General features: G+C 51.9%; 1 protein-coding gene across 2 annotated transcripts in view; it reads right to left on the bottom strand.

Annotated features, from left to right (window-relative positions):
- Positions 1–441: 441 nt before the first annotated feature.
- C5H8orf82 (chromosome 5 C8orf82 homolog) overlaps positions 442–21,217 on the bottom strand; it is a 62,012-nt gene continuing 41,236 nt past the window's right edge. Inside the window, exons 3-4 of one of the 2 annotated variants that reach the window (XR_005779042.1) lie at positions 3,638–4,213; positions 442–3,599 (exon numbers count right to left, since the gene is read on the bottom strand). Coding sequence is in view for 1 of the 2 variants with exons in the window: in XM_040432407.1 (XP_040288341.1) it covers positions 3,780–4,213 (434 nt within the window). In the remaining variant the exon portion in view is untranslated. Of the gene's footprint in view, positions 4,214–21,217 lie in introns of both variants that reach the window. The other variant, XM_040432407.1, reaches the window with a different exon arrangement.

Raw genomic sequence — 21,217 nt, 5'->3', positions numbered from 1 at the left:
AGGTGAGTTAATTTTTGTATTTTTTTTAACCCTCAATTGACCTTCTACTAAGCATTCTGTATTCAGAATGCTATTACTTTCCCCTATAACCATGTTATAAGGGAAAATAATACAGTGAATAGACTGTCACCTAGCAACCATGCATGAAAATCGCACCGCATCCGCACTTGCTTGCGGATGCTTGTGATTTTCACACAACCCCATTCACTTCTATGGGGCCTGCGTTGCGTGAAAAACACAGAATATAGAACATGCTGCGATTTTCACGCAACGCACAAGTGATGCGTGGAAATCACCGCTCGTGTGCACAGCCCCATAGAAATGAATGGGTCGGTATTCAGTGCGGGTGCAATGCGTTCACCTCACGCATCGCATCCGCGCGGAATACTCGCCCGTGTGAAAGGGGCCTAAGGCTCCCTTCCTTGCAGTCCTGGATCCTTGTATTCTCCACTGTGTCAGGTTCACCTACCAGGCTATTAATGAAGCACAGCCACCTCGTCTGTGTCAGGTTGGGGGAGGGGTTGTGGGAGATGAAGGGTGCAGAATCTTGTGGCGACAGTCATTGGGGGGTGGGTCCGCTGTGCACCCTCTCGTCACTCCCATCATTATCTTGGCCGGCTCTTTGATCCTTCTGATGGACTGCCATGGAGGCCAGGAGCTCGCAAGTCATGTGCTTCTCCTATCAGTGACAACTACTCCCATCATTTACATCAAGGATGTATGCAAGGAAATGATTTTCTGTGGCAATCACTAAGGGCCACCATTATTAGCACTGCTGCTTTTCCCTCCTTCTCCCTACTACTGCCTGTGTGTCAGTCTTCACTGTGACACTGGCATTCAGCTCATGAACCAGGAGTCTCATGATGAACATTGCTCACCTGTGGGTAGTACCACTGAGCAGTGAATGGTTAGATTAGATTGTGAGCTCCTGGGTTCAGGGATGATGGGAGTTATACTTTGTGTGTGAGATAGGGAGACTAGATTGTGAGCTCCTGCACTTGGGGATGATGGGAGTGATAAATCTGTGTACAGTGCTGTAGAAAATTCTTATGCCCCTATGATTTATGTTCCTTATGGACCTCCTACGACCTGGGGAAGCCATTAGCAGCTGCCCCCTGACTTCCTGTGCGCGCGCTCTTCGATGCCTCATTGCGTATACTCCGTTTTCACGCCATTTTTTGACTGTTGTGCGTTCATTTTTCATGATCTGCGAGAATGAGAAGAAATGAATATCGCTCTCCAGCTGTTAGATGTAATCTGCTGCACATTCTTCAGCGGCTCGGCTGATGGATGAAGCCACAATGTCCTGATTATACAGAGGCTAGAAGTGTGAATTCATCATCCCTCTGAGAGGCGGCGGTACGGGCCCAACATGGCAGATGATAGTATCACAATCTTCATGTCCAGAAGACTAAGGAGCCTTCAAGTCCATGGTCAGAAGAAGACCAGGAACCAAGGACCAGACTGTATCACAAGACTAAGGAGCCTTCAAGTCCATGGTCAGAAGAAGACCAGGAACCAAGGACCAGACTGTAACAGAAGATTAAGGGGCCGCCAAGTCTTTGGTCAGAAGAACACTGGGGAGCAAGGACTAAGTTGTAACATAAGACTAAGGGTCCCTATAAGTCCATGGCCAGAAAAAGACTAGGGACCAAGGACCAGACTGTAACAGAAGACTAAGGGGCCGCCAAGTCCTTGGTCAGAAGAAGAACGGGGAGCAAGGACTAAGCTGTAACATAAGACTAAGGGTCCCTCTAAGTCCATGGCCAGAAAAAGACCAGGGACCAAGGACCAGACTGTAACAGAAGACTAAGGGGCCGCCAAGTCCTTGGTCAGAAGAAGAACGGGGAGCAAGGACTAAGCTGTAACATAAGACTAAGGGTCCCTCTAAGTCCATGGCCAGAAAAAGACCAGGGACCAAGGACCAGACTGTAACAGAAGACTAAGGGGCCGCCAAGTCCTTGGTCAGAAGAAGAACGGGGAGCAAGGACTAAGCTGTAACAGAAGACTATGGGACCTACAGTTCCATGGTCAGAAGAAGACTTGGTGACAAGCTTTTCAGTAATACCCCGCTAGGTTGGCATCAGTCTTTAAAAGGTGGTAAGCCTTCCTGTTGGTCAGTCTCTGCACCCGCTTGAGTCTAATCTTTCCAATACATTCGGATCCACTTTGACAGCCTGATGACAAGTTCCCAAGATATTCCACCCCCTCAATGTTACTAATGGGGTCTCCCCTCTGCCCTACGTTTGTGGCCTCTGATCTTACCCAAATGGGGAGGGAGCATCATCATGACCCCCACAAACAATGACGAGACCCAAATCCAACATCTGCAGCATCTGGGATCAATACCCTCACTTTCTACAAAGCCCCGGCCCTTGTGACCTCCATATAACAGATCCTGAGCTTCTTATACAGGAGACAAAAGGACAACCCCCGGGGCCCTGCATGTAACAAGCGTCTGATCCCCGCTGATCCCTCACTGTTCAGATCTCAGGGATAATGGGAAAAGACCTGTATGATGGTCAGGTGGCAGCAGATTTCTAGGGTTCAGTTACCCCATCTTTCTAACCCACCTCTCAGCCCTGTCACAATGCAGATATCAGGTCCTTGTGTGACCACAGGAGGCAACGCTCCCCTATCCACATACTGGTTTCCATGGCTCCGTATCAGCTCATGGAGAGAATGCAGGGGCCACATTCTGAGCACTTCCTATTCATCTCCAGTGGTTACTAGTAAAATCTGCTCTGGAGTCTGACAAGATGGGAAAAGTCGCCCCCAGAGACCTCCCACGTATCGGCATCTATATCCTGACCCCCACCTTCTCCGAGCCACCATATATAACATAGGAATACTGCCAAACCCTCCGGCACTACTACATCAATATTCCTTGTGTGCTCCGACTAGTGGATCCCTGCAGTCTTCTCAGTAGGGATCTATGATCTGAAGACGTGGCTAGGCTCGCTGTAGATGGAGCAGACCATTACTTTACCACCAGGTGTGGATCCATCAGTGTTCACTGACGTTTGGTCCTAACAGGGACACCCGATTTATGAGGGCTGAGATTTCCCGCTATGTGCATGGTCACCATTATAAATGATAGCCCCTCCAGCACCAAGGTAAGTGGGAAGCACCGAATGCATCACTCCATGCTGCTCCACCAGCTCGGACAGCCATTGCTGATCACACATGGAGACCATACAACCATAAGACTGGGCACTGTGTATATTTATTGTGGTGCGGTGCCCGACGACGCTGTAACCTCGCTGTTATCAGCCATCGCAGTGACGCTTCTCACGACCGCGCTGGAGGGCAGAAGGGAGCGCCCGGGACGGCGTACAGATGGATTACACAGCTACGGGGACTGGGCGCTACTGCAAGCCCTCCTGAACGGAGGTTAACTCTTCATTCACCATTTTCTCAGCAGGACTATGTTCAGCCAAAAAAGTGCATTTTTTAAAAAATGCCCAAAAGAAAAAAAAAAAACAACCACCAAAAAAACTAATAAAACGGTCCTACTGTGCGTAATCAGCAAGAGCAAGCAAGGCCGAGTCTGAATGCCACCCCATCGGCCTCATGGGCGCAGGGTAAGGCAGCACAGACTAGGGGTTGTAGTATAAACCCACATCATGAGAGTGACCATATTTAGGGCTCGGCTTTCCCCGCTCTTCACCTCTCCAGCAAGAACACAACATGTCCACTTCTCCGTCTTCTCGGCTTCTGTGCGGATCCCCAGGAGAAATTCATTTCAGGGTCAGAAGAAACCTGGAGACTCTGGTGTCTCAGATGAGGGCGAGGAGCTCATTGCTGAGATGGTAACGCTTCCCCTGCCAGTGGAAACTGATGGGAGTACCAGCACTGGCACCTGACGCAAACTCAAAGCAAGGACTCAGCTCAAAGGCCAGCGATGATTTGACAAGTCCAACGCCTCCAGCCTTCTCCGGGGCCGGGTGATACACTCGCCCGTTCTCAGGTAACATGAGGAGCTTCTCGGGCTCAAACCTGACCGTCAGCTTGTCCCCTCCCCCGCAGTATGACAGGTGCTGGGCCTCTAAGCTCTCGTCACTGAGCAGGTGGGTAAAGACCACCGGGCGGTCGTCACAGCGAATGTAATTCCTCTCCCTGCCACAGGGGGAGATATAAGGGAAGTCCTCCGCGTACCGACCACTCTCGTTCCTCCGAACTTGTTTGAAGAAAAATACAAGAAACTGTTTGTCTGAAAAATACAAATAATGATGGAGAATTAGAAGAAGGCAAAGGATTATGGGAAGAACAAGACTACGACAAGAAAGGCTGAGGATTATGGGAAGAACAAGGCTACAGCTGGCTGCAGAGACCAGGAGAGGCAGAGGATTATGGGAAAACAGGGCTACAGCTAACTGCAGAGACCAGGAGAGGCAGAGGATTATGGGAAGAACAGGGCTACAGCTGACTGCAGAGACCAGGAGAGGCAGAGGATTATGGGAAGAACAGGGCTACAGCTAGCTGCAGAGACCAGGAGAGGCAGAGGGTTATGGGAAGAACAGGGCTACAGCTGACTGCAGAGACCAGGAGAGGCAGAGGGTTATGGGAAGAACAGGGCTACAGCTGACTGCAGAGACCAGGAGAGGCAGAGAGATATGGGAAGAACAGGGCTACAGCTGACTGCAGAGACCAGGAGAGGCAGAGAGATATGGGAAGAACAGGGTTACAGCTGGCTGCAGAGACCAGGAGAGGCAGAGAGTTATGGGAAGAACAGGGCTACAGCTTGCTGCAGAGACCAGGAGAGGCAGAGGATTATGGGAAGAACAGGGCTACAGCTGGCTGCAGAGACCAGGAGAGGCAGAGAGTTATGGGAAGAACAGGGCTACAGCTGACTGCAGAGACCAGGAGAGGCAGAGGATTATGGGAAGAACAGGGCTACAGCTGGCTGCAGAGACCAGGAGAGGCAGAGGATTATGGGAAGAACAGGGCTACAGCTGGCTGCAGAGACCAGGAGAGGCAGAGAGTTATGGGAAGAACAGAGATAGAGCTGACTGCAGAGACCAGGAGAGGCAGAGGGTTATGGGAAGAACAGGGTTACAGCTGACTGCAGAGACCAGGAGAGGCAGAGGGTTATGGGAAAAACAGGGCTACAGCTGGCTGCAGAGACCAGGAGAGGCAGAGAGTTATGGGAAGAACAGGGCTACAGCTGGCTGCAGAGACCAGGAGAGGCAGAGAGTTATGGGACAAACAGGGCTACAGCTGACTGCAGAGACCAGGAGAGGCAGAGGGTTAAGGGAAGAACAGGGCTACAGCTGGCTGCAGAGACCAGGAGAGGCAGAGGGTTATGGGAAGAACAAGACTACAGCTGACTGCAGAGACCAGGAGAGGCAGAGGATTATGGGAAGAACAGGGCTACAGCTGGCTGCAGAGACCAGGAGAGGCAGAGGGTTATGGGAAGAACAAGACTACAGCTGACTGCAGACACCAGGAGAGGCAGAGGGTTATGGGAAGAACAGGGCTACAGCTGACTGCAGAGACCAGGAGAGGCAGTGGATTATGGGAAGAACAGGGCTACAGCTGACTGCAGAGACCAGGAAAAGCAGAGGGTTATGGGAAGAACAGGGCTACAGCTGGCTGCAGAGACCAGGAGAGGCAGAGAGTTATGGGAAGAACAGGGCTACAGCTGGCTGCAGAGACCAGGAGAGGCAGAGAGTTATGGGAAGAACAGGGCTACAGCTGGCTGCAGAGACCAGGAGAGGCAGAGAGTTATGGGAAGAACAGGGCTACAGCTGACTGCAGAGACCAGGAGAGGCAGAGAGATATGGGAAGAACAGGGTTACAGCTGGCTGCAGAGACCAGGAGAGGCAGAGGGTTATGGGAAGAACAGGGCTACAGCTGACTGCAGAGACCAGGAGAGGCAGAGAGATATGGGAAGAACAGGGCTACAGCTGACTGCAGAGACCAGGAGAGGCAGAGGGTTATGGGAAAAACAGGGCTACAGCTGACTGCAGAGACCAGGAGAGGCAGAGGGTTATGGGAAAAACAGGGTTACAGCTGGCTGCAGAGACCAGGAGAGGCAGAGGGTTATGGGAAGAACAGGGCTACAGCTGACTGCAGAGACCAGGAGAGGCAGAGGGTTATGGGAAGAACAGGGCTACAGCTGGCTGCAGAGACCAGGAGAGGCAGAGAGTTATGGGAAGAACAGGGCTACAGCTGGCTGCAGAGACCAGGAGAGGCAGAGAGTTATGGGAAGAACAGGGCTACAGCTGGCTGCAGAGACCAGGAGAGGCAGAGAGTTATGGGAAGAACAGGGCTACAGCTGACTGCAGAGACCAGGAGAGGCAGAGAGATATGGGAAGAACAGGGTTACAGCTGGCTGCAGAGACCAGGAGAGGCAGAGGGTTATGGGAAAAACAGGGCTACAGCTGACTGCAGAGACCAGGAGAGGCAGAGAGATATGGGAAGAACAGGGCTACAGCTGACTGCAGAGACCAGGAGAGGCAGAGGGTTATGGGAAAAACAGGGCTACAGCTGACTGCAGAGACCAGGAGAGGCAGAGGGTTATGGGAAAAACAGGGTTACAACTGGCTGCAGAGACCAGGAGAGGCAGAGGGTTATGGGAAGAACAGGGCTACAGCTGACTGCAGAGACCAGGAGAGGCAGAGGGTTATGGGAAGAACAGGGCTACAGCTGACTGCAGAGACCAGGAGAGGCAGAGAGATATGGGAAGAACAGGGTTACAGCTGGCTGCAGAGACCAGGAGAGGCAGAGGGTTATGGGAAGAACAGGGCTACAGCTGACTGCAGAGACCAGGAGAGGCAGAGGGTTATGGGAAGAACAGGGCTACAGCTGACTGCAGAGACCAGGAGAGGCAGAGGGTTATGGGAAGAACAGGGCTACAGCTGACTGCAGAGACCAGGAGAGGCAGAGAGATATGGGAAGAACAGGGCTACAGCTGACTGCAGAGACCAGGAGAGGCAGAGAGATATGGGAAGAACAGGGTTACAGCTGGCTGCAGAGACCAGGAGAGGCAGAGAGTTATGGGAAGAACAGGGCTACAGCTGACTGGAGAGACCAGGAGAGGCAGAGAGATATGGGAAGAACAGGGCTACAGCTGACTGCAGAGACCAGGAGAGGCAGAGGGTTATGGGAAGAACAGGGCTACAGCTTGCTGCAGAGACCAGGAGAGGCAGAGAGATATGGGAAGAACAAGGCTACAGCTGACTGCAGAGACCAGGAGAGGCAGAGGGTTATGGGAAGAACAGGGCTACAGCTGGCTGCAGAGACCAGGAGAGGCAGAGGATTATGGGAAGAACAGGGCTACAGCTGGCTGCAGAGACCAGGAGAGGCAGAGAGTTATGGGAAGAACAGAGATACAGCTGACTGCAGAGACCAGGAGAGGCAGAGGGTTATGGGAAGAACAGGGCTACAGCTTGCTGCAGAGACCAGGAGAGGCAGAGAGATATGGGAAGAACAGGGCTACAGCTGACTGCAGAGACCAGGAGAGGCAGAGGGTTATGGGAAGAACAGGGCTACAGCTGGCTGCAGAGACCAGGAGAGGCAGAGGATTATGGGAAGAACAGGGCTACAGCTGGCTGCAGAGACCAGGAGAGGCAGAGAGTTATGGGAAGAACAGAGATACAGCTGACTGCAGAGACCAGGAGAGGCAGAGGGTTATGGGAAGAACAGGGCTACAGCTGACTGCAGAGACCAGGAGAGGCAGAGGGTTATGGGAAAAACAGGGCTACAGCTGGCTGCAGAGACCAGGAGAGGCAGAGAGTTATGGGAAGAACAGGGCTACAGCTGGCTGCAGAGACCAGGAGAGGCAGAGAGTTATGGGACAAACAGGGCTACAGCTGACTGCAGAGACCAGGAGAGGCAGAGGGTTAAGGGAAGAACAGGGCTACAGCTGGCTGCAGAGACCAGGAGAGGCAGAGGGTTATGGGAAGAACAAGACTACAGCTGACTGCAGAGACCAGGAGAGGCAGAGGATTATGGGAAGAACAGGGCTACAGCTGGCTGCAGAGACCAGGAGAGGCAGAGGGTTATGGGAAGAACAAGACTACAGCTGACTGCAGACACCAGGAGAGGCAGAGGGTTATGGGAAGAACAGGGCTACAGCTGACTGCAGAGACCAGGAGAGGCAGTGGATTATGGGAAGAACAGGGCTACAGCTGACTGCAGAGACCAGGAAAAGCAGAGGGTTATGGGAAGAACAGGGCTACAGCTGGCTGCAGAGACCAGGAGAGGCAGAGAGTTATGGGAAGAACAGGGCTACAGCTGGCTGCAGAGACCAGGAGAGGCAGAGAGTTATGGGAAGAACAGGGCTACAGCTGGCTGCAGAGACCAGGAGAGGCAGAGAGTTATGGGAAGAACAGGGCTACAGCTGACTGCAGAGACCAGGAGAGGCAGAGAGATATGGGAAGAACAGGGTTACAGCTGGCTGCAGAGACCAGGAGAGGCAGAGGGTTATGGGAAAAACAGGGCTACAGCTGACTGCAGAGACCAGGAGAGGCAGAGAGATATGGGAAGAACAGGGCTACAGCTGACTGCAGAGACCAGGAGAGGCAGAGGGTTATGGGAAAAACAGGGCTACAGCTGACTGCAGAGACCAGGAGAGGCAGAGGGTTATGGGAAAAACAGGGTTACAGCTGGCTGCAGAGACCAGGAGAGGCAGAGGGTTATGGGAAGAACAGGGCTACAGCTGACTGCAGAGACCAGGAGAGGCAGAGGGTTATGGGAAGAACAGGGCTACAGCTGGCTGCAGAGACCAGGAGAGGCAGAGAGTTATGGGAAGAACAGGGCTACAGCTGGCTGCAGAGACCAGGAGAGGCAGAGAGTTATGGGAAGAACAGGGCTACAGCTGGCTGCAGAGACCAGGAGAGGCAGAGAGTTATGGGAAGAACAGGGCTACAGCTGACTGCAGAGACCAGGAGAGGCAGAGAGATATGGGAAGAACAGGGTTACAGCTGGCTGCAGAGACCAGGAGAGGCAGAGGGTTATGGGAAAAACAGGGCTACAGCTGACTGCAGAGACCAGGAGAGGCAGAGAGATATGGGAAGAACAGGGCTACAGCTGACTGCAGAGACCAGGAGAGGCAGAGGGTTATGGGAAAAACAGGGCTACAGCTGACTGCAGAGACCAGGAGAGGCAGAGGGTTATGGGAAAAACAGGGTTACAGCTGGCTGCAGAGACCAGGAGAGGCAGAGGGTTATGGGAAGAACAGGGCTACAGCTGACTGCAGAGACCAGGAGAGGCAGAGGGTTATGGGAAGAACAGGGCTACAGCTGGCTGCAGAGACCAGGAGAGGCAGAGGGTTATGGGAAAAACAGGGTTACAGCTGACTGCAGAGACCAGGAGAGGCAGAGGGTTATGGGAAGAACAAGACTACAGCTGACTGCAGAGACCAGGAGAGGCAGAGGATTATGGGAAGAACAGGGCTACAGCTGACTGCAGACACCAGGAGAGGCAGAGGGTTATGGGAAGAACAGGGCTACAGCTGACTGCAGAGACCAGGAGAGGCAGAGGATTATGGGAAGAACAGGGCTACAGCTGACTGCAGAGACCAGGAGAGGCAGAGGGTTATGGGAAGAACAGGGCTACAGCTGGCTGCAGAGACCAGGAGAGGCAGAGAGTTATGGGAAGAACAGGGCTACAGCTGACTGCAGAGACCAGGAGAGGCAGAGGGTTATGGGAAGAACAGGGCTACAGCTGACTGCAGAGACCAGGAGAGGCAGAGAGTTATGGGAAGAACAGGGCTACAGCTGACTGCAGAGACCAGGAGAGGCAGAGAGTTATGGGAAGAACAGGGCTACAGCTGACTGCAGAGACCAGGAGAGGCAGAGAGATATGGGAAGAACAGGGTTACAGCTGGCTGCAGAGACCAGGAGAGGCAGAGGGTTATGGGAAAAACAGGGCTACAGCTGACTGCAGAGACCAGGAGAGGCAGAGAGATATGGGAAGAACAGGGCTACAGCTGGCTGCAGAGACCAGGAGAGGCAGAGGATTATGGGAAGAACAGGGCTACAGCTGACTGCAGAGACCAGGAGAGGCAGAGAGATATGGGAAGAACAGGGCTTCAGCTGACTGCAGAGACCAGGAGAGGCAGAGGGTTATGGGAAAAACAGGGCTACAGCTGACTGCAGAGACCAGGAGAGGCAGAGGGTTATGGGAAAAACAGGGTTACAGCTGGCTGCAGAGACCAGGAGAGGCAGAGGGTTATGGGAAGAACAGGGCTACAGCTGACTGCAGAGACCAGGAGAGGCAGAGGGTTATGGGAAGAACAGGGCTACAGCTGACTGCAGAGACCAGGAGAGGCAGAGGATTATGGGAAGAACAGGGCTACAGCTGACTGCAGAGACCAGGAGAGGCAGAGGGTTATGGGAAGAACAGGGCTACAGCTGGCTGCAGAGACCAGGAGAGGCAGAGGGTTATGGGAAAAACAGGGTTACAGCTGACTGCAGAGACCAGGAGAGGCAGAGGGTTATGGGAAAAACAGGGCTACAGCTGACTGCAGAGACCAGGAGAGGCAGAGAGATATGGGAAGAACAGGGCTACAGCTGACTGCAGAGACCAGGAGAGGCAGAGGGTTATGGGAAGAACAAGGCTACAGCTGGCTGCAGAGACCAGGAGAGGCAGAGAGATATGGGAAGAACAGGGCTACAGCTGACTGCAGAGACCAGGAGAGGCAGAGGGTTATGGGAAGAACAAGGCTACAACTGGCTGCAGAGACCAGGAGAGGCAGAGGGTTATGGGAAGAACAGGGCTACAGCTGACTGCAGAGACGAGGAGAGGCAGAGGGTTATGGGAAGAACAAGGCTACAACTGGCTGCAGAGACCAGGAGAGGCAGAGGGTTATGGGAAGAACAGGGCTACAGCTGGCTGCAGAGACCAGGAGAGGCAGAGGATTACGGGAAGAACAGGGCTACAGCTGACTGCAGAGACCAGGAGAGGCAGAGAGATATGGGAAGAACAGGGCTACATCTGACTGCAGAGACCAGGAGAGGCAGAGGATTATGGGAAGAACAGGGCTACAGCTAACTGCAGAGACCAGGAGAGGCAGAGAGATATGGGAAGAACAGAGATACAGCTGACTGCAGAGACCAGGAGAGGCTTAATCCAGCCATATCTACCACAGAGAACACATCAACCCTGAGGATCTGTTTAGAGTCTTCTGGCCACATTTACACCATCTTACCAAGCACTTACCCGCAGGCTGCTTGGCTACTCTCAGAACTCCCATAGCAGTGAATGGAGCATGCTGGGAGTTGTAGTTTTACAACAGCCACAGTGCTGAAGGTTGCTGACCCCTGATCTAACCACTTTACAGGTAATTGATGAGGAGCCCAGTTGGAGACCATCCATCCCTATTTTATTTTAGTGCAGAGTTTTCTGAACCAGACAACCCCTAGAACCTAACCCTGGGGGGTCAGAGGACTTTGTTATAAGGACACAGAGCCAGCTACTACTACTACTACTGGTTTGCCAATTCCATAAGCTTTCCAGGAAGATGTCTGTAGATCACTCGCTGACCTGGTAAACCGGATGCATCCCTGTACTAATGACCTGCAGGATCCACACGTCATAGAGGGCGGTCTGGGCTCATATAGACGAGCTGCACAATGCCAGTTAGCAGCTTCTAGGGCCAGCAGGACACTGTACGACAGAATGTGGACAGAGATATATCCCCACTCTCTAGCACAGTGGGTCCTCATCCAGAAGACGCCGTTCCAGTCACTGCTTCATATGGAGGACGCCCTGGAGCTGGAGAAAACACAGAACAGTGCCCGAGGCCTGGAGGACCCTGGTGGAGGCTCAATCAGGGCTCATGCACGCAACCGTTGCCTGTTTTGTGGTCTGTAAATTGCAGATATGGGCCACGTGCATTCTGCAGAACGTAATGTCCGGCCCATAATAGAACAGTCCCGTCCTCGGTAACGCAGACAAGAATAGGACAGGTTCTATATTATTGAGGATGCCACCTCATGGACACGGAGTGTTGTCCACATCTATTGTGGCCCCACTGAAGTGAATGGGTCCACATCCGACCAGCAAAAAATGCAGATTGGATGCGGACAAAAACAATGGTCATGTGCCTGAGGCCTTAATGTCCACAAACCTACGGAGTATGGAGCCTCTTTGCCGTCTGCTATGTCAACAGGCGTCTCATTGTAGTGGGCCGGACTGGGGAAGACCATAGGATGCCAGGCACTAGGACCCTTCTCGTGTTCTGCTCTATTGTCCACATTGGGCCGAGGGTAAAGACAAGGCGATGACTTACCCGCCCTGTCCTGGATGATGAGGCCCTAACGTCACCTGAGGTTAATAATGGATATCTGTAGGACTGAGCTCCTGGGGTTTTGGTGCCCGCTTTCTGCAGATTACTCTCCAAGAACACCCACCCAGAAGCACACCGCCCCCTTTTTGCCCGACACGTGTTTTGCACCCAGTTTCTGAGCGCAGCACTGGAGACCTCCGCACAGAGAAGAAGGCGGCAGATGGGGAAGGTAATCAGCCGCTTAATGAGACGAGGAACGCAAAATGTGGAAAATAAGGACAAAGCACAGAATCCCAAGAGGTGGACATTCATCAGCGCCCGCCACGTGTCTGAGGACGCCGCAATCTCACAAGAGCAGGGCGAAATAGGGCAGCGCGGGCACTTCATTATATAATAACTCCACACTGCTGTACACCAGTGTCCGCACCACCTACACCTCCGCCAGTGTCCTCACCACCTACACCTCCGCCAGCGTCTGCACCACCTACACCTCCGCCAGTGTCCTCACCACCTACACCTCTGCCAGTGTCCTCACCACCTACACCTCCGCCAGTGTCCTCACCACCTACACCTCCGCCAGTGTCCTCACCACCTACACCTCCGCCAGTGTCCTCACCACCTACACCTCCGCCAGCGTCCTCACCACCTACACCTCCGCCAGTGTCCTCACCACCTACACCTCCGCCAGTGTCCTCACCACCTACACCTCCGCCAGTGTCCTCACCACCTACACCTCCGCCAGCGTCCTCACCACCTACACCTCCGCCAGTGTCCTCACCACCTACACCTCCGCCAGTGTCCGCACCCACCTACACCTCCGCCAGTGTCCGCACCACCTACACCTCCGCCAGCGTCCTCACCACCTACACCTCCGCCAGTGTCCTCACCACCTACACCTCCGCCAGTGTCCGCACCACCTACACCTCCGCCAGTGTCCGCACCACCTACACCTCCGCACCCATCTACAGATCCGATTATCTCAGTTCACACATGCAGCCGGTTTATCTCATCCCATTAACAATGTGCTGAGATAATATGTTACTGTGCTACACAGAGTAGTGGAGACGAGTAAGTATGTTCTGCCGGAGGACACGTCTGCCGAGCAGGAGGCCGCCAGGACACCGCAAATCAGAGGCACTGTGTACACAAAACCCACAATAGAATACTGAAATCCTCTGTGCTGCTGGGGACCCTGCTCCTTCCACTATGTAACTCTCAGCCTGTAACTTCCACAAGATCAGCACACTCCTCTCCTGAAATCCTCTGTGCTGCAATGCACATTTGAGGAAGATAAACTGGTAATGGGTGCAGACATACTGAGGCCGCCTGACCCTGCGGTGAAGGATCTGTAGTCTATGACCTCTCTCATTAGACCTCACAGACAAAATCCAGCAGGCTAAGGGTTAATGTGCATCTGTTCCTGGCACCGTGGATGCAGATGCTTCAATCTCCATGGAAACAAAGGAGGAGAAAAGAAGGAATGAGAGCAAGACGTCACCTATATACTGTATACACTGCACGACCTCTCCCTGTACATGACGTCACCTATATACTGTATACACTACACGACCTCTCCCTGTACATGATGTCACCTATATACTGTATACACTACACGACCTCTCCCTGTACATGACGTCACCTATATACTGTATACACTACACGACCTCTCCCTGTACATGATGTCACCTATATACTGTATACACTGCACGACCTCTCCCTGTACATGATGTCACCTATACACTGTATACACTGCACGACCTCTCCCTGTACATGATGTCACCTATACACTGTATACACTGCACGACCTCTCCCTGTACATGATGTCACCTATATACTGTATACACTACACGACCTCTCCCTGTACATGATGTCACCTATATACTGTATACACTACACGGCCTCTCCCTGTACATGTCACCTATATACTGTATACACTACACGACCTCTCCCTGTACATGTCACCTATATACAGTATACACTGCACGACCTCTCCCTGTACATGACGTCACCTATATACTGTATACACTGCACGACCTCTCCCTGTACATGATGTCACCTATATACTGTATACACTACACGACCTCTCCCTGTACATGATGTCACCTATATACTGTATACACTGCACGACCTCTCCCTGTACATGTTACCTATATACTGTATACACTACACGACCTCTCCCTGTACATGATGTCACCTATATACTGTATACACTGCACGACCTCTCCCTGTACATGATGTCACCTATATACTGTATACACTACACAACCTCTCCCTTTACATGATGTCACCTATATACTGTATACACTGCACGACCTCTCCCTGTACATGATGTCACCTATATACTGTATACACTACACGACCTCTCCCTGTACATGTCACCTATATACTGTATACACTGCACGACCTCTCCCTGTACATGTCACCTATATACTGTATACACTACGCGACCTCTCTGCAGATCTGATATAGATTCTTCTTAAAATCATGATTGCATGAGTACATTGACATATGTTCATGTCAGAGGGACTGAAGACTAAGTCCTCACACCCCTCACTGTCCTCACATTCTGTCCTCTCGCTCCTTGTGCCATCAGTTCCCCCATCGTTCTGCCTTCAGTCCCCAGAATAAGAAAGTGAGAAAAAGGTGAGAAATATTCACTGATTTACTGAGAAAAACCTCACAATGACATAAGTCTGCAGCCCCTTTACTACCCAGGACATAAGTCTTCAGCCCCTTTACTACCCAGGACATAAGTCTTCAGCCCCTTTACTACCCGGGACATAAGTCTTCAGCCCCTTTACTACCCGGAACATAAGTCTTCATCCCCTTTACTACCCAGGACATAAGTCTGCAGCCCCTTCACTACCCAGCACATAAGTCTGCAGCCCCTTTACTACTCAGGACATAAGTCTTCAGCCCCTTTACTACCCAGGACATAAGTCTGCAGCCCCTTCACTACCCGGGACATAAGTCTTCAGCCCCTTCACTACCCAGGACATAAGTCTTCAGCCCCTTCACTACCCAGGACATAAGTCTTCAGCCCCTTTACTACCCGGGACATAAGTCTTCAGCCCCTTCACTACCCAGAACATAAGTCTGCAGCCCCTTCACTACCCGGGACATAAGTCTTCAGCCCCTTCACTACTCAGGACATAAGTCTTCAGCCCCTTTACTACCCGGGACATAAGTCATCAGCCCCTTCACTACCCAGGACATAAGTCTTCAGCCCCTTCACTACCCGGGACATAAGTCTTCAGCCCCTTCACTACCCAGGACATAAGTCTTCAGCCCCTTCACTACCCAGGACATAAGTCTGCAGCCCCTTTACTACCCGGGACATAAGTCTGCAGTCCCTTTACTACCCAGGACATAAGTCTTCAGCCCCTTCACTACCCAGGACATAAGTCTTCAGCCCCTTCACTACCCAGGACATAAGTCTTCAGCCCCTCTGGCAGCGATTCCAGCCTCCAGTCTTCTTGATGCCACAAGGTTTACACCTGGATTTGGGGTTTTTCGGCCGTTCTTCTCTGCAGATCCTCTCCAGCTCTGTCAGGTTGGATGGAGGCCGTCGGTGGACAGCCATCTTCTGGTCTCTCTGGAGATGTTCCATGGGTTCAGAGCTCTGGCCCCTCAAGGACATTCCCAGAGGTGTCCCTCAGCCGCTCCTGTGTTGTCCTGGCCGTGTGCTAAGGACCATTGTCTTGTTGGAAGGAAAACCTTTGGCCCAGTCTGAGGACCAGAGCTCTGGATCAGGTTCTCATGAAGAAGACCTCTGGACTTTGCTCCATTCAGCTTTTCCTCCACCCTGACCGGTCTCCCTGTCCCCCCAGCATAATACTGCCCCCACCATGCTTCTCTGTAGGGATGGTATTAGGCAGGTGATGAGCGGCGCCTGGTCTCCTCCAGACATGATGCTGCCCCCACCATGCTTCACTGTAGGGATGGTATTGGGCAGGTGATGAGCGGCGCCTGGTCTCCTCCAGACATGATGCTGCCACCACCATGCTTCACTGTAGGGATGGTATTGGGCAGGAGATGAGCGGCGCCTGGTCTCCTCCAGACATGATGCTGCCACCACCGTGCTTCACTGTAGGGATGGTATTGGGCAGGAGATGAGCGGCGCCTGGTCTCCTCCAGACATGATGCTGCCACCACCATGCTTCACTGTAGGGATGGTATTATGCAGGTGATGAGCGGCGCCTGGTCTCCTCCAGACATGATGCTGCCCCCACCATGCTTCACTGTAGGGATGGTATTGGGCAGGTGATGAGCGGCGCCTGGTCTCCTCCAGACATGATGCTGCCACCACCATGCTTCACTGTAGGGATGGTATTGGGCAGGAGATGAGCGGCGCCTGGTCTCCTCCAGACATGATGCTGCCACCACCGTGCTTCACTGTAGGGATGGTATTGGGCAGGAGATGAGCGGCGCCTGGTCTCCTCCAGACATGATGCTGCCCCCACCATGCTTCACTGTAGGGATGGTATTGGGCAGGAGATGAGCGGCGCCTGGTCTCCTCCAGACATGATGCTGCCACCACCATGCTTCACTGTAGGGATGATATTGGGCAGGTGATGAGCGGTGCCTGGTCTCCTCCAGACATGATGCTGCCACCACCATGCTTCACTGTAGGGATGGTATTGGGCAGAGGATGAGCGGCGCCTGGTCTCCTCCAGAAATGATGCTGCCCCCACCATGCTTCACTGTAGGGATGGTATTAGGCAGGAGATGAGCGGCGCCTGGTCTCCTCCAGACATGATGCTCCCACCATGCTTCACTGTAGGGATGGTATTGGGCAGGAGATGAGCGGCGCCTGGTTTCATCCAGACATGATGCTGCCACCACCATGCTTCACTGTAGGGATGGTATTGGGCAGGTGATGAGCGGCGCCTGGTCTCCTCCAGACATGATGCTGCCACCACCATGCTTCACTGTAGGGATGGTATTGGGCAGAGGATGAGCGGCGCCTGGTTTCCTCCAGACATGATGCTGCCACCACCATGCTTCACTGTAGGGATGGTATTGGGCAGGAGATGAGCGGGCCCATGGTCTCCTCCAGACATGATGCTGCCACCACCATGCTTCACTGTAGGGATGGTATTGGGCAGTTGATGAGCGGCGCCTGGTCTCTTCCAGACATGATGCTGCCACCACCATGCTTCACTGTAGGGATGGTATTGGGCAGGTGATGAGCGGCGCCTGGTCTCCTCCAGACATGATGCTGCCACCACCATGCTTCACTGTAGGGATGGTATTGGGCAGAGGATGAGCGGCGCCTGGTTTCCTCCAGACATGATGCTGCCACCACCATGCTTCCCTGTAGAGATGGTATTGGGCAGGAGATGAGCGGCGCCTGGGTTCCTCCAGACATGATGCTGCCACCACCGTGCTTCACTGTAGGGATGGTATTGGGCAGAGGATGAGCGGCGCCTGGTTTCCTCCAGACATGATGCTGCCACCACCATGCTTCACTGTAGGGATAGTATTGGGCAGGAGATGAGCGCCGCCTGGTCTCCCCCAGACATGATGCTGCCACCACCATGCTTCACTGTAGGGATGGTATTGGGCAGGTGATGAGCGGCGCCTGGTCTCCTCCAGACATGATGCTGCCCCCACCATGCTTCACTGTAGGGATGGTATTGGGCAGAGGATGAGCGGCGCCTGGTCTCCTCTAGACATGATGCTGCCACCACCATGCTTCACTGTAGGGATGGTATTGGGCAGGTGATGAGAGGCGCCTGGTCTCCTCCAGACATTACGAAGGAGCTTCTCTCCAGCTGCTCTGCCATAAAGTCCATATTGGTGGAGGCTGCCGTGATGGTCGACCTTCTGGAAGTTTCTCCCATCTGCACACAGGATCTCTGGAGCTCAGCCAGAGGGACCATTGGGTTCTCCGTCTCCTCTCTTACTAAGGTCCTTCTCCCCGATTTCTTAGTTTGGGGGCAGCAGCTCTAGGACAAGTCCAGGCTCTTCTTCTTTCATGTAAGAATTCTGGAGACCACTGTGCTCCGGGGAACCCTCAGTGCAGCAGAAATGCTTTGTCCCCTTCTCCAGATCTGAGCCTCCACACAATCCTGTCTCTGAGCTCTACAGGCAGTTCTCTCCTCCTCATGGCTTGGGTTTTTCTCTGATGCATATTATCTATCATATGTCACCGCGTAGAGCATATGTGCTGTGCATATGGAGAACACATTCCATATTTATATATATATATAAAACTCAGGATCAGTACAGGATAAGTAATGTATGTACACAGTGATTGCACCAGCAGAATAGTGAGTGCAGCTCTGGAGTATAATACAGGATGTAACTCAGGATCAGTACAGGATAAGTAATGTATGTACACAGTGACTGCACCAGCAGAATAGTGAGTGCAGCTCTGGAGTATAATACAGGATGTAACTCAGGATCAGTACAGGATAAGTAATGTATGTACACAGTGACTGCACGAGCAGAATAGTGAGTGCAGCTCTGGAGTATAATACAGGATGTAACTCAGGATCAGTACAGGATAAGTAATGTATGTACACAGTGATTGCACCAGCAGAATAGTGAGTGCAGCTCTGGAGTATAATACAGGATGTAACTCAGGATCAGTACAGGATAAGTAATGTATGTACACAGTGACTGCACCAGCAGAATAGTGAGTGCAGCTCTGGAGTATAATACAGGATGTAACTCAGGATCAGTACAGGATAAGTAATGTATGTACACAGTGATTGCACCAGCAGAATAGTGAGTGCAGCTCTGGAGTATAATACAGGATGTAACTCAGGATCAGTACAGGGTAAGTAATGTATGTACACAGTGACTGCACCAGCAGAATAGTGAGTGCAGCTCTGGAGTATAATACAGGATGTTACTCCGTATCAGTACAGGATAAGTAATGTATGTACACAGTGACTGCACCAGCAGAATAGTGAGTGCAGCTCTGGAGTATAATACAGGATGTAACTGAAGATCAGTACAGTATAAGTAATGTATGTACACAGTGACTGCACCAGCAGAATAGTGAGTGCAGCTCTGGAGTATAATACAGGATGTAACTCAGGATCAGTACAGTATAAGTAATGTATGTACACAGTGACTGCACCAGCAGAATAGTGAGTGCAGCTCTGGAGTATAATACAGGATGTAACTCAGGATCAGTACAGGATAAGTAATGTATGTACACAGTGACTGCACCAGCAGAATAGTGACTGCAGCTCTGGAGTATAATACAGGATGTAACTCGGGATCAGTACAGGTTAAGTAATGTAATGTACACAGTGACTGCACCAGCAGAATAGTGAGTGCAGCTCTGGAGTATAATACAGGATGTATCTCAGGATCAGTACAGGATAAGTAATGTATGTACACAGTGACTGCACCAGCAGAATAGTGAGTGCAGCGCTGGAGTATAATACAGGATGTAACTGAGGATCAGTACAGGATAAGTAATGTATGTACACAGTGACTGCACCAGCAGAATAGTGAGTGCAGCTCTGGAGTATAATACAGGATGTAACTCAGGATCAGTACAGGATAAGTAATTTATGTACACTGTGACTGCACCAGCAGAATAGTGAGTGCAGCTCTGGAGTATAATACAGGATGTAACTCAGGATCAGTACAGGATAAGTAATGTATGTACACAGTGACTGAACCAGCAGAATAGTGAGTGCAGCTCTGGAGTATAATACAGGATGTATCTCAGGATCAGTACAGGATAAGTAATGTATGTACACAGTGACTGCACCAGCAGAATAGTGAGTGCAGCGCTGGAGTATAATACAGGATGTAACTCAGGATCAGTACAGGATAAGTAATGCATGTACACAGTGACTGCACCAGCAGAATAGTAAGTGCAGCTCTGGAGTATAATACAGGATGTAACTCAGGATCAGTACAGGATAAGTAATGTATGTACACAGTGACTGCACCAGCAGAATAGTGAGTGCAGCTCTGGAGTATAATACAGGATAAGTAATGTATGTACACAGTGACAGCACCAGCAGAATAGTGAGTGCAGCTCTGGAGTATAATACAGGATAAGTAATGTATGTACACACGGACTGCACTCCTTATGAAGAGGATATAAAGACTGTACAATGGGTGTCAGTAAAGTTATTGGTTCATCCATGACTTTGTACTAATAAGACAGAAAGTTTGGCCAGTTCTGGTCTTCCCCGTGCGCCTCTTGATCCATATACAGTAGAAGGTGGTCACAGGATCTGTCAGCAGAAGCGATCAGAGCTGCGGTGCCTTTAGAAGATCCCTGCAGCTCCCCGGATTCAGAGATAGTGACACCACATCCAGACTCTGACGGCTCCAGGCACGGAAATCCTGCGGTCTTTATTTGAAGTCTGATACCACAGCAGTCTAATTAGAGGGAGCGTCCATCTTCAGGACACTTTTCTGCTTTCATTAATAGAATCATTGCTACACGTATGTAAGGTACAGGTAACATGTGGCCCTCCTGCCAAATATCATAAACCAGAGCAAAAACTGACCATGTGAACCCCAACTTACGTATCACGCTTCCTTCTCACACATCTGTGAGCAAGGAGGGGGGGGGGGGGGGGGGGGAAAGTAAGTCCTGACCATAGGAGCTTACAATCTATAAGCAATATGAAACAGAGACAACTTCAGCTGTCTTATGATGGATTACGAGGCCTGCATCTAAGGTCCTGGGGCCACACAGAGATCCGAGCCCCTGCAGAATCCTTCCAGCGTTGATCTGAGGCCTCTGTGTGACTGTCAAGACCCAGCGCTGGGTCCCGTCGGCGGCTTGGATGGGTTTGCTGCAGATTTGCGCAGGGGTCGGCCATATTCTGAGGTATTTACGGTCTTTACCCGCAGATAATTACATTCCATGCATTACTCCAGGGCCATTTCTTCATCTGGCGCTGCCGAGACAGATGAACCGGATTCTCCTGACTTATAATTAATTTTCTGCTTCTCCCGACCTTTTCCCTTCAATGTGCTGAGGACGCGTTC

Source organism: Bufo bufo, chromosome 5 (genome assembly GCF_905171765.1).
Source record: "Bufo bufo chromosome 5, aBufBuf1.1, whole genome shotgun sequence".
Classification (NCBI taxonomy): Eukaryota; Metazoa; Chordata; class Amphibia; order Anura; family Bufonidae; genus Bufo; species Bufo bufo.
This window is presented reverse-complemented; position numbering and strand designations above follow the sequence as displayed.